The sequence below is a fragment of the Ursus arctos genome, unplaced genomic scaffold (genome assembly GCF_023065955.2).
Source record: "Ursus arctos isolate Adak ecotype North America unplaced genomic scaffold, UrsArc2.0 scaffold_67, whole genome shotgun sequence".
NCBI classification, from domain to species: domain Eukaryota; kingdom Metazoa; phylum Chordata; class Mammalia; order Carnivora; family Ursidae; genus Ursus; species Ursus arctos.
The window spans coordinates 174538-192882 of record NW_026623086.1 but is presented as its reverse complement, the minus strand read 5'-3'; the positions used below and the strand labels follow the sequence as shown (position 1 = coordinate 192882).

The window sequence follows — 18345 nt, the reverse complement described above, 5'->3', positions numbered from 1 at the left end:
ATTTCTCCTCATGCCCCCTTCCAGGTGTACCCTTTAAAGATAACCTTTGTCTTGGCTTTCAGTACTCATATGTATCAGTTTTGGTCTGTCGTTGAACTTTTCACAAAGAGAATCAGTAGGTACCTTTGTGTCTGACTTCCTTCATTCAACATTATATATATATTTTGGTTTTAAGATTTTTTATTTATTTGACAGAGAGACAAAGCGAGAGAGGGAACATGAGCAGGGGGAGTGGGAGAGGAGAGTCTTCCCGCTGAGCAGGGAGCCCGATGCGGGGCTCAATCCTAGGACCCCCGGATCATGACCTGAGCCGAAGGCAGACACCTAACGACTGAGCCACCCAGGCGCCCCCCAACATTATATTTTTAAGAATCATCGGCTCTTGCACGTTGTTGCACGTGGCTGTGGTTCGTAGTGCTCGGTTGTGTGAATACACTACAGTCATTTATTCTACTGTTGGTGGGTTTCAGGGAAATTTCCTGTTCATAATATCACCAAGAGAATGAATATGATTTTTTTTTAACACGTGAATGAATGCTGTTTAGCTACCAGTGCTGCTTCCCTTTTCCATGAGATTTGGGAAAAAAGAGTATTCTTTATCACATTGGTAGAGGAATAATTCACAATAAATGATACTGTGTTTTAATTTTTAGATGTGCCTTGATCTCATTCATTTATAATTATGAATCTAGAGTTTTCATAGCCAAAACTCAATTTCAAATGTTAGACATGGCATACATCAAATTACTAACAAGTTCCTATTGATAGGGACTGATTTTTCCTTTTTTTTTTTTTTTTTAGGATTTTACTTATTTATTTGACAGAGAGCGCACAAGTAGGGGGAGGAGTTGGGGGGAGCAGGCTCCCCACTGAGGAGGGGGCCCAAAGTGGGATCATGACCTGAGCCGAAGGCAGATGCTTAACCGACTAGCCCCCCGGCTGCCCCATTTGAATATTTTTTATAAGTAAGTTTCCTTATAAAATTATGCATATAGGGTAATTTTTATTCTTATTATTACTATATGTCTTTTTTGAAAGGTGATGAAGACAGCGCTGTTCCCTCAAAACCGTCATTCAACTGTACAGAAGTGCAACAAGAAGTGGAAACCGAGAACAGAGACTGCAGGAAATTATCTGTGGAAGGTGATAATCACCTAACAGAAGAGGCCCAGCATGAACAGCAGCCAAATGTAAAAGATAAACTTTCCGTATGATTATGTTAAGGTGAAATATGACATTAGTTTAGTGCTAGTTTCATTAATCTTTGCCCAGAGCAAGATTTTTAATGTAATAGTATTTTTAAATTTTTTACTAAAAAGTCATTATATCGTATTAAAGGAAACCTAAGGTTAAAAATAATTTAATTACAGTTGACCCTTGAACAAGGCTGGTATTGGGGTGCTGACCCTCCCACACATAGTCGAAAATCCCCATATAACTTTTTTTTTTTTTTTTTAAAGATTTTACTTATTTATTTGACAGAGAGATAGCGAGAGGGGGAACACAAGCAGGGGGAGTGGGAGAGGGAGAAGCAGACTTTCCGCTGAGCGGGGAGCCCGACGCAGGGCTCGATCCCAGGACCCTGGGATCATGACCTTAGCCGAAGGCAGACACCCAACGACTGAGCCACCCAAGCGCGCCCAAAATCCCCATATAACTTTGACTCCCCCAGAACTTCATTGCTAATGACCTTCAGTTGATCCGAAGTCTTACTGATAGCATAAACACACGTGTCAGTTAACACGTATTTTGTATGTTGTATGTATTGTATACTGTATTCTTGCAATAAGATAAGCGAGAGCAAAGAATGTGGTTAAGAATCACAAGGCGGGGGGCGCCTGGGTGGCACAACGGTTAAGCGTCTGCCTTCGGCTCAGGGCGTGATCCTGGCGTTATGGGATCGAGCCCCACATCAGGCTGCTCTGCTATGAGCCTGCTTCTTCCTCTCCCACTCCCCCTGCTTGTGTTCCCTCTCTCGCTGGCTGTCTCTATCTCTGTCAAATAAATAAATAAAATCTTAAAAAAAAAAAAAAAAAAAAAAAAAAAAAAAAAAGAATCACAAGGCGGAGAGCACGCAGTACCGTATGTACTACAGAGGTGCACGCTAAGTGGACCCGCGTGGTTCAGACTCATGCCGTTCAGGGGTCATCTGTCCTTCCGACCGTCATCCCAGAGCAGCAAAGGGCATTCGTTGTAAAACGAACACGCGAACATGTTTGATTTAGTTTTATAGTAGACATATTACTTTCTGTGCTGGTATTTTCTTCATTGTACATGTTAAAGTGCGAGGAGCAGGTGCATAAAGCGTTAAAAAACGGAATCTGTTTACTATAGAATAGCAGTTTTTTTGTTCTTAAGTTCCAAATTTAAGCTTTTTGGGGAAAAAAAAATCCATTCCTTTTGGGAAGTTAAACTAGTAATAAATGCCAGTATAAGGATAGGAGTCTCTTTCTATTATCCTTTGATACCTGTAACTTCTCAAATGAAAATAGTGGATTTTAGATTTGTATATAGTGTTTTAGAAATACAGTATTTTTATTTGGAAAAGTACTGTAGAGATGAATAAATCTTCTCATGCCTAGAAGAGATTCTTACATTTTCCCGAAGATAGCATTTTACAACGAGGGGAAATCGGAAGTACAGATTCAATCTGAGAATAACTTTTGTAGCAGATAGTATTGACCATTTTTTCATGTTCAGTTTTAAGTGTTCCCATTTAGATGTGGATTTAATGATGTATTTAAAAGGTACGGTTAAGTTGTTTGGGTTTTCTCCCCCCGTATGTACAGGTGGAACAGGGAGCTTCACTGGACCTGATTTTGATAGAAGATTATGATTCCCTGATCGAGAAGATGAGCAACTGGAATTTTCAAATATTTGAAGTTGTAGAAAAAATGGGAGAGAAATCAGGAAGGATTCTTAGCCAGGTTTGTTTAAAATCTCTACTTTTTTTTACTATAATTTTTTTTAAAAATGTGTAATATTGGTTTAGGCACAAGTTCAACATTGTTCGCTGATTTTTTTTTTTCACAAATGAAGTTTTCAGTAGAAAATTTGAAAAGAGAAACATATACATAAACCCATATATAAAAATAATTATATTATTGTATGTAATGTATTTCATGTAATTTTATTTGAATAAATGAAAAGTAGTTTTTTGGCCCATATTGTAGGATTTAATTTTACTACAGAATAAAGTTACTTTATATTGAACCCCGAGGTTGAAAAGGGTATGAAAGGTGAGCTGGATCTAACCACTGAAACCTATGCTTTATTTTTTTTCACCTGCCCTCCCTGTACTTTACCCAAGGCCAGATGGTTCATTTCATGCTAGGACCATGGAAAAATAGTTTCTTTTTAACCACCCAGACTCAAGGTCCCCCCTGAGGGGTTCATACAACAGCATCAGATTAACCTTCCCAAAATATCATTCTCGTTCTCTTCAAAGTTTCTTATTTATGAAATGTACAAACATAAGGGTAAATTACGTGGAGGGCATATAGCTTCATCTCACTGTAGTCTTGAGGGACAAAATGTAATAAATATATTGTTCTGACTTCTGTTAACACCTAGGACTAGAGTAGAATTCATGTGCCCCTTAATAAATTGTAAATAAAAAAGTTAAAGGGAGAAATGGAAAAATTAAAAAACTGGGATATGCTATGGTAATCTTTCTTTGGTTTTCAAGGGTTTTAGGGTGATGTCTTCCTTTTTAATGTTTTGAAAAGAATTTCTCATAGAGAAATTTTTAATAAATTATTAACTTAAAGACACATACATGGGAACATTCCCAAATGCAAATCACAAAAACATATTCTACTCAACTGCAAGTAGAAATTCTGATTTTTAAAGTGTATTTTATTTTAATTGACATTTAGGTTATGTATACCTTATTTCAAGACACTGGCCTGTTGGAAATATTTAAAATCCCCACTCTGCAGTTCATGAACTATTTTCGTGCGTTGGAAAATGGCTATCGAGACATTCCTTGTAAGTATCAGCAGATCTTATTACTTAAGTTCAGTTAATACTGGTTTTGAAACTAGTATGTTTCCCTTCAGATCTAAACACTTTTTAAATTACATGTTTGGAAAAATTTTAAATAGGGATTTTAAAAAGTAATCTATATCCTGCTACCTAGAGTTAACGGACTATTAACATTTTGGTATATTTCCTTATTTATGTTTCATAAAGTGAATCATAATACAGACATATATTTATAATGTGCTCTTTCCCTTAATTGTTATATGGTGTACAATTTATCTTTTAAAATGTTTAGTAATTAAGAGCGTCAGAAAATTCTTGACTTCAAAATATTTAAAAATTATCCATAGAATTTCTGTTTTTAACTGTATCCTGACTTACGGAAGTAAGTAAAATATAATTTGAATTTCATATTAGGAAATGATACAGATTTCTTTATACATGTATATATTCTACAGTTTCCTTTCATATGGACACATTTTGGGAAATCACTTGTATAAACACAGAGCAAGTTATTCTTAAATTGGTATAACTCATAAATAATAATACTTAATGTGAGTTATATGTACTATAATTTCCACTTATAAAATATGCTTTTAAAAATGACTGTATTTTATAAATAGAATAAAGTGATAGTTTATTTTTTTTTTAAGATTTATTTATTTATTTGAGAGAGAAATGAGCATGAGCAGAAGGAAGAGGGAGAGGCAGAAGCAGGCTCCCTGCAGGGAGCCCAACTCAGGGCTGGATCCCAGAACCTCGAGATCATGACCTGAGCTGAAGGCAGACACTTAACAGACTGAGCCACCCGCGTGACCCTAAAGTGATACTTTAAAATGGACTTGAAGGGGAGTGGGGGGAAAAAAGAGGCAATAAAGTCTTCACTATCAGCTCCAAATAGGGTGTTAAGAAAAGAGCCTCTGGATCTAACTCTTCTAAACTTTCGTGTCCAAATTTATAAATGGAAATTAAAATAGTCCCTACTCCATAGGTAGTGATAAGACAAGCCATGGAAAGCACATATCAGAATTCCTGGCACATAATACATGGTCAGTAAAAGGTGTTGACTGCATGAATAATTAAGCTCCTTGCAGACATCATGTCGCGTCGATAGCCTGAATACTTCGTATTGTGTCATCGGCTGATTCTGCCTGGTACTCATTAGATGTGTGTAGAAGTGTTGAACTTTTATTGAATATCAGCTGTGACTATCATCATTAGATCCATGAAGATTAAATCATTTAATGTTTGTTGGAAAGTTTATGTTATCTACCTTTCACAGGTGGGAAGTAAAAGCTCAGAAGAATCTTTCCCAAGATCCTAAAACTTCTGTAGGTCTTGCCTTTTCACATAGTGATGTTTCAGTAAACTCATGTTTTCTTGATTACGTACTATGTCTCAGACACTGTTCTGGATGTTTTCCTATGCCATTTTAACATTTCATCCCTATAGCGGGCCTGAGAGAGAGTTATGTCTCATCGCTTTTTTTTGTTTTTTGGGGTTTTTTGGTGCATGTGTTTTTTTGTGGGGGGGGAGGGGAGTTCAAATATCCAGAATTTGTAAGTGTTGCCTGTGTGCAAACATGGGTCTCCATAATCCAGACGCTATTTAGGTAGTATTTTTAAAGCTACAAAATTAGGGGCGCCTCGGTGGCTCAGTCAGTTAAGCGTCTGCCTTCAGCTCAGATCATGATCCCAGGGTCCTGGGATCGAGCCCCATGTCAGGCTCCCTGCTCAGCGGGGAGCCTGCTTCTCCCTCTCCCACTCCCCCTGCTTGTGTTCCCTCTCTCGCTGTCTCTCTCTCTCTCTCTGTGTCAAATAAATAAACAAAATCTTACAAAAATAAAAAATAAAAAAATAAAGCTAAAAAATAGCAACCATCAATAAATTTTTCAATGCCTTTCAATTAGCCCTTGTTACTTGCCTTTTCTTTGACTGTCTTACTATGTTTTCATTGTATATATGAAAGGTTTTTTTTTTAAACATTTTATTTATTTATTTGACAGAGAGACAGCTAGAGAAGGAACAGTTAAACAGGGGCAGAGGGAGAGGGAGAAGCAGACTCTCTGCTGAGCAGGGAGCCAGACATGGGGCTCAATTCCAGAACCCTGGGATCATGACCTGAGCCGAAGGCAAATGCTTAACGACTGAGCCACCCAGGCACCCCTATATGAAAGTTTTTAGAGGAGAACTTTTTAACACATTAAGAGACTTTAAAAAAATAAGATGAAACAAGGGTTCCTGGCTGGCCCGGTCACTAGAACATACAGCTCTTGATCTCAGGGTCATGAGTTCAAGCCCCGCATTGGGCATTGAGCCTACATAAAAAAAAATAAGATGAAACCAAAATATAATTGTGGGAAGTTACTCCAAGCCATACATTTTGCTTATGAGGATATAGGATAGTAGAAAATTATTGTACTTTAAAAAATGTCCTATGTTAAACATAACATTTTGTAAAACATTTTGGTGACTTTAGATCACAATCGCATACACGCCACGGATGTCCTACATGCAGTTTGGTATCTGACGACGCGGCCAGTTCCTGGTCTACAGCAGATCCACGGTGACCATGCAGCAGGAAGCGAAGCAGGTACCTCCGTCTACGAGTCTTCCTTTTAATTATTTGTCTAGAAGTAATAAATCACGCTATCTCATTTCATTACCTCTGTTCTCTTAAAAATTTCACTCAGTGACCTTTGGTACATGTAAATGACTATATAAATTTTGGTGCATAATAATGGCATGCAAGTTAGGAGAACTACGACTCGCCTTAAGAGCTAGGTTGAGACGCGGTACTGTTGGACCTACCATGTTTCTTTTCTGTGTCCCATCCTGCTGCTTGCTATCCAGAATGGCAAGAGAATCTTTTCTTTGCTCTTTTCTTTCAATTCTTGGTTTTCTGTTTTAGGGGTATCATGTAAATTTAACTATATAACCTTCACAGTGAAAGCGGCCATACTTAAAAGCGTCATGTAAGCATTTAAATGATGACATTAAAAACCTTTCATTACATTTATGTTTTGCTCCCAAAGCCTGGTTAATTGTGTTCCTCATCATAAATACAATTATTTATACAAATGTAATGAATTTGCATAACATGGTTCTCTTCCTCTAGTTTGTCAAAGAGGGGAGAACTACTCCAGTGAGGTACACACACACACACACACACACACACACACACACACACACACCAGGACAGACTCTGCTTAGTTACAGATGCCTGAGAAATACGATTGTGCTAACCCGGGCGAACGTCATAGGCTCAGCTATTGCTTTATTGCTTTACAGTCTTCGGTCATTGAGTCCAAAGTACTGCCATTACATTTTCTGCCATTCCATGTTTACTCTTTCTTAGTCTCCTCGTTCCTTCCCTTAGTTCTGTGCTCCCATCAGGTCACTTGTTTGTAGATGTATTTATTTTCTTAGAAGAATATCTTCATATTTTAGCACATTTGACGATAGTGATTGATTTTGTCTGATCCTTATTATCGAGGGGAAATGAAGTTCCTGCTGTACATGGGAGGATGTATGTCAGTAACCCAGGGGATTTTTTGGCCTTTTTGGTACTCCCATGGCCAGTGACAAAAGGTAATGGAAAACTACAGTGATGCAGTATCATCAGAATCACAATAGTGCAGAAAATAGAGGTCATTCCACCAGGCAAAGTACCATGATCAGCAGAGATGCTGGCTGAGGACAAAGGGAACACGGAGTTGTTGATGGAATAAGAAGATGATACATCTGAAGTACAGCTATGTGACCGGCCTCAGAAGTGAAATCTATAATAGCCATATGTATTTTCCTCATTGATACTTATTTTATGTAATAAGCAAAATTTTTTTCCCTCTTTCTCATTCTCCTACCACCCACCCAAATGTTGGTGGACTTTTGGGTTCTTTCTACTCTGGGGCTGTTGTGAATAATGCTGCTCTAAGTGTCCTTGTACTAGTTTTTGTGTGGATGTGTTTTCATTTCCTTTGGGCGTATACCCGGCTGTGGAATTTCTGGGTCATAAGATGAGTCTGTGCCTAACATTTTGAGGATCCGCCAAAGTGTTTTCCCAGGTGGCTGCACTATTTTATTTTCTCACCAACGATGTATGAAGGATCCAATTTTTTGCCACTTCTTGTTATTATCTTTTTGATAGCCGTTCTAGTGGCTGTGAAGGGGTATTTCGTTGTGGTTTTGATTTGTGTTTACCTAATGGCTAATAATGTCGAATGCCTTGCCATTTGTCTGTCTTCTCTGAAGAAATGTCTATTCATGTCTTTTGTCCATTTTTAAATTTGGTCATTTGTCTTTTTATTATTGAGCGGTAGGAGTTCTTTGTATATTTTAGACATAAGTCCCTTATCAGATTTATGATTTGCAGCTATTTTCTCTCATTCTGTAAGTTGTCTTTTTGCTTTCTTGATGGTGTCTATTGAAGTACAAATCTTTTAATTTTGTTGAAGTCTAATTTATCTTTTTCTTTTCTTGCTCATGCTTTTGGTACCTATTAAATGTTTGGCTAACCCAAGGGTTTTGCCTAACCCACGATCATGATGATTTACTCGTATGTTTTCTTCTAAGAGTTTCATAGTTATAGGAAGTTTAGGTCTGTGACCCATTGGAACTAATTTGGGGAATAAAGGAAGAGGTCTTTCTTTTGCACCTGAATATCCAGTTGTTCCGGAACCATTTGTTGAAAAGAGTTGTTTATATGTACTCCACATAGTCAGCTCTTAAATGTCACTAAATCAGTTTCTACCTTGTAAGATGTGAGCATTAAATGAAACAACACGTATGAAAGAGCCTAACATCATGCAGGGCCATAGATGGCTCTCAGCATGGTCTTAGCACCCTTGTACGAAATCAGTTGGCCATAAATATGAGGGTTTATTTCTGGACTCTCAGTTTTATTCCATTGATTTTTATGTCTGTCCTCATACCAGTGCACTATCTTCATTACTAATGCTTTGTTAGTAAGCTTTGAAATTGGTAAATTTAAGTCCTCCAACTTTGTTTTTTTTCAAGATTGTTTTGGCTGTTCTGGGTCTCGTATTTCCATATGGATTTAAGTCCAGCTTGTGAATTTCTACCAAAAAAAAAAAAAAAAAAAGAAACAAACAAACAAACAAACTAGGATTTTGATAGGGATTGTGTGAAATCTGTAGGTCATTTTGCGGGAGTACTGCTATTTTAACCATATTAAGTCTTCTGGTCCATGAACATGAGTATTTTTTTTCACTTATTTAAGTCTTCTCTAAGTTCTTTCAACAATATTTTTTAGTTCGCAGAATACTGGTTTTGTACATCTGTTAAGTTTGTTCCTAAGTATTTTATTCTTTTTGATGCTGGTGTAAATGGGATCGGGGTTTTTTTTTTTTTTTTCTTTGGCTCATTTTTTTTTTTTTTTTTAATATTTATTTATTTGATAGGACAGAGACAGCCAGCGAGAGAGGGAACACAAGCAGGGGGAGTGGGAGAGGAAGAAGCAGGCTCCCAGCGGAGGAGCCTGATGTGGGGCTCGATCCCAGGACTCTGGGATCACACCCTTAGCCGAAGGCAGACGCTTAACCACTGTGCCACCCAGGCGCCCCTTGGCTCATTTTTTGATTATTCATTGCTGTCGTATATATAAATTATCGGTTTTTTGTATATTGATCTTTTATCCTGCCATCTTGATGACCACCTTTATTCTAATAGTTTTTTTAGACTTCTTAGGATTTTTCTATATACAGGAGCATGTCATCTGTAAGTAGAGATAGTTTTACCTCTTTATTGTGTGTCTTTATTTATATTTTAGCCTGTCAATAACCAGTGTTGTGGCTGGACCAGTTCTTGTGATTATTATAATTGCAAGATGCCCTCTAGAAATAACCATCAAGAAACTTAAAAAAAAAAAAAAGGTTTATTACTTATAGGAATTGAAAATTACCAGCATAGCTGGGACCCCAGAGCCAAGGTCACAGGGGGAGAAAGAGAGAGCACGCGCGAGCGTCCATGTGAGCAGACATACCTGAGGCTCTGTTTTCTGTCGGGGTCAAGAGTGGGGGTTTCACTGGCTCACTGTTTATTGGTGAATTTAAAGCATAAGAGGAATTTTTTTTTTTTTTAAGATTTTATTTGACAGAGAGAGACACAGCGAGAGAGAGAACACAAACGGGGAGTGGGAGAGGGAGAAGCAGGCTCCCCGCCGAGCAGGGAGCCTGATGCAGGGCTCCATCCCAGGACTCTGGGATCATGACCTGAGCTGAAGGCTGATGCCTAACTGTCTGAGCCACCCAGGCGCCCCTAAAGCATAAGAGGAATTTAAAGCATGGGTACAGGAAAAACCAGCAGCCCAAATGGTCAGTTATATTGAAATCAACCAAGATTTCTAAAACAGAAGCGGCCTGGCTCTTTGTCTAGATAGGTGGCTGGCAGGGTGTTTCTTTGCCATTGGCATCTTTAAAATGGATGCCGGGGAGTTTAGAGCTTAAATCAAGCACTTATGTTACAAAAGCGGGGGGCTGTCAGGGTTTAGACTCTGCTTTTCTCTTCCAGTCTGGATGCCTTTTACTGAGGCCTCCTTTTAAATTAATCAGCCAATTAAAAGAATCACCATTTTCTGAAAGAAAGTAAACAAATGGGATCTGTGATAGTTATGTTGAATTGTCCTTGCCAGCTATTTTATTTTTCATACTATTAATTTCATGTTAAACAAAACAAAAAATAAAACTGAATGTATTAGGATCCTAATATGTCAATTTTAAGTAATTGAGTTTAAAAGGATGTCTTTTGCCATTTTTTTATATTTTATATGTATATTTATAATTCTAGGGAAATCCAGAATGCATATAACATAGGGAAAATTCAAATTACTAGAAATTTGAATGTTAAATATATCTTTATCCATACATTTAACTGTCTTGCTTTTATTTTTTATAATTATTTTTTAAAAGTTCTAGTGTGGCTGATTCTAAAACTCAATTTAATTAAAAACTATAAACAACATAAAAATAATGGGGTATCTTTATAATTGTCACTAGTGTGTATTAAAGCCTTTAGGTTAAAAAATTCATGTGATGGCAAATATTGAGTGAAATAAATTATGATGAAGATCATTTTGGACTTTGACAAGCCAGGACATTATTCCTTGTTTCCTCCTGGGGAAGTCAGTCAGTGAAACTTTGTATCTCTCTAATATCTTTGTAGTTTTATTTGCTGTCTACTCTAAATATGGTTTATTTTTTCCTTCTTGTACTTTGAGATCATTTCAGCAAAAATAATAGAATGACCGTCTAAATAGATAAAGCCACTAAAATACAAAAGAAAATGAAATCACTGGCAAGATATTAAGACACAGAAAGCACAGTGTTGATAGTGAAAATACTGTCTAACTAGAGGATAAAAAGAGAATTATGTAGGGGCGCCTGGGTGGCACAGCGGTTGGGCGCCTGCCTTCGGCTCAGGGCGTGATCCCGGCGTTACGGGATCGAGCCCCACATCAGGCTCCTCTGCTATGAGCCTGCTTCTTCCTCTCCCACTTCCCTTGCTTGTGTTCCCTCTCTCGCTGGCTGTCTCTATCTCTGTCAAATAAATAAAATCTTTAAAAAAAAAAAAAAAAAGAGAATTATGTTAAATGAGACATTTCTCAGTTTTCTGCGTCTTTTCATTTTCCATAGTTTTTCCTGCCATTGTCTTATAAGGGGCTTCAAGGAAAGAAAAAGGGAAGGGGAGGAGTTGTAGTCAGGGCTACAAATGAAATGTAATCTCCTGGTAAGGTTGGAAAAGCACCAATGTTGGGAAGCTTAGTTTGTTAATACATTAGATTCCTAAATCTCCCTACAGTTTTCATGAAATTTTATTCTCTAGATTGCTTTTTCCTCTTACTTCCTATGCCCTGGCCATTTATCTGTGTCCTTAAATAATAAATGTTAAGAAAACCAGAGGTTTTTAAAGATTATTAGCCCAAGTAAGAGGGCATCATAAAAACCTCATAATGCTTATAAAGTAGGTGACTTCCCCGTCATGTTTAACCTTGTTCCTCTCTAGTAGCATGGAAGCTGGAAAGAAGAGACTGTTTAAGTCCTTGTATATAAATAGAGTTTATTTCTTTTTTTTTTTTTTTTTTAAGATTTTATTTATTTATTCGACAGAGATAGAGACAGCCAGCGAGAGAGGGAACACAGGCAGGGGGAGTGGGAGAGGAAGAAGCAGGCTCATAGCGGAAGAGCCTGATGTGGGGCTCGATCCCATAACGCCGGGATCACGCCCTGAGCCGAAGGCAGACGCTTAACTGCTGTGCCACCCAGGCGCTCCAAATAGAGTTTATTTCTTAGCTTAGTCAACAAGTAAGATAAATAATCATATCACCTATGGGGGAATCCCGTCCCTAGTCTCATTTTGTGAGGAAGTTACGTGTAATGCTGGTTTATTTTGCTTGTCCCTCAGACGCTGATGGTAGAATGAACCCCGGGCCAATTGCTTACCTCTCTTCGAGAAGCTGCTCGATTCCAGATGCCAGCTATGGTTGCCTGTCGTCCAACATTCCCGCGCTGGAACTGATGGCTCTCTATGTGGCGGCTGCCATGCATGATTACGATCACCCAGGGCGGACAAACGCGTTTCTGGTGGCTACAAATGCCCCGCAGGTAGGAAACACCTTCTCGGAAAGTTTCAAGCGTGATTCTGAAATTTTACAACCGGGGCGCCTGGGTGGCTCAGTCGTTAAGGGTCTGCCTTTGGCTCAGGTGTGATCCCGGAGTTCTGGGATCGAGCCCCACATTGGGCTCTTCCACTGGGAGCCTGCTTCTTCCTTTCCAACTCCCCCTGCTTGTGTTCCCTCTCTCGCTGGCTGTCTCTCTCTCTGTCAAATAAATAAAATCTTTAAAAAAAAAAAAAATTTTACAACCGCATAGGATATCCTTTTGTAACGCATCCTCCAGTGGAATCAGATAGCCCTTCCATCTGCATTGTAATTACTTGGATTTTGACATGTGGCCTGGACATGAGATGTGCAAAAGAATGAAGGAAAAGTTACCTTCCTCCACTTACAAATAAATAAAATGGTCATGAAAGAGTAATTCACTGTTTTATGAAATTCGGGAATCCTTGCCGCCAATATTTTTTGCCTTTGATCGAATTGATAAGACCGACTGGATGTCAGCCTGATTCTTCCTTCTTCCTTTCTACGGCTAAAAGCATAATGATGAACGGTCATTTTCGTTGATGTCCTCCTTTTCCCTAAAGACTCCGATTCTAAAGCTCTTAATGCTGCATGTATTGGTGTATGTAAACATTTCTTCTAGTACCACCTTATTTTTGTATCCAGTACAGCTGGTAAGGTGCAAGATTACTTTATGGTCCAAATTTGCGTAAGAGGTGAGAGTTACCACAAATGGATACTGTCATTGCAGTAGCTTTAGACATTAGGTCTTGGAACTAAATCCTTGGTTTTAAGTGGTTGTGGGTGTTTGTTTAAGCTGGTGGTTCCTGAAATGTCCTCTTTGGAACCGTGTGCCTTACAAAGAACGAGAAGTCAGTGACTGCTTGCTGAGTTCATCTTACGTCTTCACCGCTCCGTGTATAAACTTCACTTCTCAAATTTTTTTTTTCATCTTCTGTAGTCATCCTGTGTTGCTCTCCCCACTTCTCTTTCCCACACTCTCACTATGGAAAAGAGAAGAGCCCGGTTCTCGAGTCAGAACAAGACTAGGATTCAGAGACAGAGAGGGAGAGAGGGTTAAAAATGCTGTGTGATCCATTTCTCCAGCAAGGATTTATCTGTTAACAGCTCATGATTTCCACAGGTAACTTTTTCATGAATTTCAGTCTCGATATTAATATTTGCCCACTCTCGAAGAATAGCTGTGGGAGAGATTACGAGTAAGGGGCACATGCCCCCTGTGTGCCGTGCCACTCGGCCCAGAGCAGAGGTGTGTTCTCTCTCTTGCTTCACACTCCGTCACCTTTAAAAACCTGGTCCTGTGGGGTGTCGTGGACCTGGGTGGACGTGGCACACTGCAAAAAGCACTGGTCTTGCAATCAAGGGACCCAAGTTCGATTTCTGATTATGCAGTCGTTAGCCGTGTGATCTCGGGCAAGGCACCCTTGTCTTTCTGAGCCTCCAGATACGGACCTGATATGATTAGGGGTAAAGGGATAGCGTGTGGGAAGTTTTCCATTTCGTGTGTTTGAGAGGCTCCTGAATCAGGTATCATATAGACAGAAGTTACCAACTCTTCTCGTTCATTCTTGGCTTTAAGTCTTTCATCAGCTTCCAGCACAGGTGAGGCAGACTTAACTACCTCTCCTCCAAGGATATGAAGCGTGAGCGAGCTCCAGTGTTCTCTGTCTCACTTGCAGATAAAGCAGTGATACGTGAAAATCATTCCTGCAAGTTATATGCTTAAGACCGTTGTCCTCATCAAAGTAAAAATGTGAAGTCTGGATATAATATCAATAATACGTGGAATTTCTAACTTCCCATTGTTCAGGACTGCCAGCAGAGGAAGCCATGGGAAGTGTTGGAATGGAAAGGAAATTGACAGGGAGTTCAGCTATTGGAAAAGTGTCGTCTTCCACCCAGTCTCCTTGCTTTCTTCCAGCTCCCCGCTGGTCTGTTCTCACCCCACAGCAGCGAGAGTAACCCTGTTTAAATGCGAGTTACAGCACTTTCTGTTCCAGATGCTCCAGAGGCGTTCACCCCACTACTAGTAAAAGGCCTTCTAATGGCTCGGTGTGGCAGACATGATTTAGCCCCTGTTGATTCTTCCGCCTTTATTCACCCAGGTCCGGCCTCTGGCCCCCTGGCTGTTTTCTTCCGTGTCCCGGGCGCACTCCCTTTCTGAGAGCCTTTGCACTTCCCGTCCTCCCTGCCCGGACTGCTGTCTCCCCACGCATCTACATGGCTCACTCTGTCACCTCATTCCGTGTAATACTGCACAAGCCCCCTCCTGGCACTCATGTTCCCTCCCTGCTTTATGTTTTCCATAGCAGTGATCGTTCAGCATACTGTGTATTTTATTATAGGTCTCTCCTCAGTGGAATATGTTTTCATGGGAATAGGGATTTTTGCCTTTTATTCCCTAATACCTAGAATAGTGCCTAACACATAAAAGTCATTTAGTAAATATTTGTTGAATGCTGAAGGATGCCTGATTTCTTTGCTCTGCAGGACTGCTAGCTTGTCTGAAATATACTCTGTTCTTCCCAAAGTAATGAAATTCATGAGATTTTCTTCAGCTAGCGTGAGTGAGATAAGGACCCTTCTGTGAAAGCATGAGGCGTGTTTATTAGGTAATAAAGTAGGTCCTCTCATCTTGGGAAACTCAGTGGGTCTGATTAGGCCACAATTAGTGAAAAATGTTATTGCTTCAGTGGTAGTGTGTAATACCACCAGCTGGATCAAATGTTCTTCACTCTCACGGTAAGGAAAGTACGCCGAGAAGGTATAGGAGGATTATTTTAAATTCTTGCTGTAAAAGAATGTGAAACATTTAGTCAGGTTTATTCTGAAGAGATGCTAGTATTAAAATTCTAAGAGATTTCTGAGCTATTTCCAAATGAAAAGCTGGCTAAAAGATGGAGATTAGTGCCTAAGGTATTAGAGTTTGAGAATATTTTCATGATATTTGAGGTAAAAGGAAATGAAATTTGAGGTTGAGATTTGTAAATTGGAGACACTTGTAAATGTTTTATCCCACAAAATTACGGATCAAGATGGTGACTAAACACATGCATTTGACTCCTCATTACAGCAGAAGAATAGGTGGGGAAGGGTATTATCATCAGAAGATTAAAGAGCTTTCCAGAAATTTCTATTTCTGGAAAATGAAAAAGATGAATATTGAGAGGTGAAAGTATACTAGAGGAGGCTACAGCTTAAGTGAGAGAGTCCTGATGCCATTTGTCCCGGCTTGCTACACACACACACACACACACACACACACACGACTGTGTGCACATGCACCCCCAGTCCCCTATGCACATACACTACACATGTTTAAATAAAGCTACTACAACCCTGCATTTACCTCCAGGCAGAAAACTCATCTCTTAGATATTGAAGGAAACTGCCAGAAGAGAGTAAGAATTACTAGTAGTGAGTATTAGTACTCCAGAGAAAATCCTTCTCATCCTGGACACCTAAGGGCTGGCAGCTGGTCTCATAACTCTAAAGCAAAACCGACTACATAACAAAGGCCATCCACATTCACAGAGTTCCTACTCATCTTTCCCAATTAAAGAAGAGACGCAACACTGAAACAGAAGAGAATCTAGAATTCTTCCTTTTTTTTTTTTTAATATCAACAGATAACCAAGGATCACTGGACATGACATTAACCAGTAGCTTGGAAAGAAAAGGCTAAAATGGACAGGGTAACCAGCTACAGAGGAAAAAAAATCTAGGGAATAGAAAACTGTTAAGTTTTTCTAAAAGGTATTCTCAGAATTTGAGAGACACTGTATCCCTAAGAATAGGAAGCTATGAAAAAGGAACCATCAGAGGACAAGTTAGAGCTCATAGGAAGTAAAAATATTACTGCAAAAAGATTTAAAAATTCACCATAAGCCCTGGAAGTAAACTCCAGGTAACCTGTCCCGGAATGCAGACTAAAAAGAGAAGGAGATGGAAAGTATCGGGAAGGGGAAAATGCGGCACAGTGGCCCAGGTCAAGGACTGACTATTAGAATTCCAGAAGGAGAGGGTCTTTGGATGGAAGGGGTTCTGCAGGTGCCAGAGAAGTTGAATGGGGAGAAAACACCAAAAACCTCACGCGGAGTGTCATGGTAAAATTTCTTAAAAAAAAAAAAAAAGAATTCCTGAGAGAATGACAACAGTACACGTGTGAAAGAACAAAATCCAACTGGCAGCATATTTTAGCAACAATGGAGGCTCGAGGGTACTGGAATAAACAAATATTGGGCGCCTACTGGGGAGAGGCACTATTCTAGACATTATTCTTCAAACAAAAGAGGCCAAAAAACACCCATGCCCCCATAGAACGTACATTCCGGTAAAGCAAGAACAAGAATAAAGAGTATATGTGGGAGGCAGAGAGAGAGAGACGATTACGACGTAGGTGCTAGGAACGAAGTGACCGGGGCGGGGTGGGGGGTGGGGTGGGGGGTGGTGGTGCCGGCGTGAAGGTGCTATTTTCAAGTTCGCTTTCCGCATCCAGCGAAGCTACAGCCGAGCGTGAAGCGCAAAATGAAGAGAATCTCAGATACACAGGTAAAATAAGCCGTGTACCCATCCACTTCGAGAGTTAGCTAAAAACATGTCTGAGTGAAACAAGGTTGGTAAGGAAGACAGAGGACCTTAGGAGATACAGGATTACCAGAAATTTGAGAACAAAACCGGAACTTGAGGAGAAAGGGATCTCAGGATGACAGCTGTTCATCTTGACTGTTTCTTTAGGAAGTACCTTCTGTCTCTCTTTTTCCTTTTCAGAACTCGCTGCTTTGTTTTCTGTAGCACCTGAGTCACTACCTCCGTGGGATTTTTTAAGCTAAGAATTTTTTTTAAATGAAAACAATTTTTCTTCCGGGTTTTCACTTTCCAGAAGTCGCCTCTTTAATCTCATGACTGTGACCTAGAGATTTGTTTACTGTTTCCTCCTGTCTCTTGTGTTTCAAAAGGGACACATTCGTTCAGATTTGTCAGCTCTTCCTTTGTGTGATCTAAGTCTCCGACAGGTCTGAGGGGTTTTCTCTTTTCACTTATTGAAAGGTGTTTATTATTTGTGAAGATTAATTCTATCCGTGTGTATTAAACCTGGTTTCAGACCTTTCCAGCTCAAAAAGAGGGTGAAAAAGCAAGTTTATGATCAGTGAATTTGCTTTGCTGGATTAGAGACGAGCCTGTGGAGGCAAGGAAGGGGGTCCCTGGTTAGAGAGAGCGGGCATCCAGATGCTTTCGCGAAACGTCCCAGCAGGTGGTTAGCGCAGCTCCCAGTCAGCTGGGGTGTGCGCTTCCTTCTCGGGGCGTCAGGCAGCCCTCAGCGAAAGCCTGCTGCGGCTTCCCAGCTCTTTTCCCTGGAATGTTGTTCTCACCAAGTTTAAGCTCGGTTTATTGTTCTGTGCGTTCACCGAATATTCGTCCAAAAGTGGAACGGACATTTACCTCCTACTTACTGCTCCATGATTGTTTCTCTACTCCTCTGTGAGGTCATGGGTTTCTTGGGGTCCAGCGGGGGACTCCTTCCACTTACTCTCCAGGTGGGTTTTTCCTTCTCATGCGATAACTTAGTTGGCCTCTCCCCTCAATCCGTTCCCACTTCCCCATGTATTTGAAGTTTCCAGTATGGTGATACTATCTAGATTTTAATATTGATTCAGATTTTTTTTTGCCCCATTTTATATTTCTTTAGTAATTTCAAAGGGCGAT

At 39.7% G+C, this 18345-nt stretch overlaps 1 protein-coding gene across 1 annotated transcript in view; it reads left to right on the top strand.

Annotated features, from left to right (window-relative positions):
* Positions 1-1038: 1038 nt before the first annotated feature.
* The window catches only part of LOC130542977 (cGMP-inhibited 3',5'-cyclic phosphodiesterase 3B-like), a gene marked incomplete at its 5' end in the record, with an annotated part of 28718 nt that continues 11411 nt past the window's right edge, over positions 1039-18345 (top strand). Inside the window, 5 exons of the mRNA XM_057308222.1 lie at positions 1039-1190; positions 2790-2927; positions 3879-3990; positions 6463-6576; positions 12405-12604. Coding sequence (XP_057164205.1) covers positions 1039-1190; positions 2790-2927; positions 3879-3990; positions 6463-6576; positions 12405-12604 — 716 coding nt within the window. The remainder of the gene's footprint in view (positions 1191-2789; positions 2928-3878; positions 3991-6462; positions 6577-12404; positions 12605-18345) is intronic.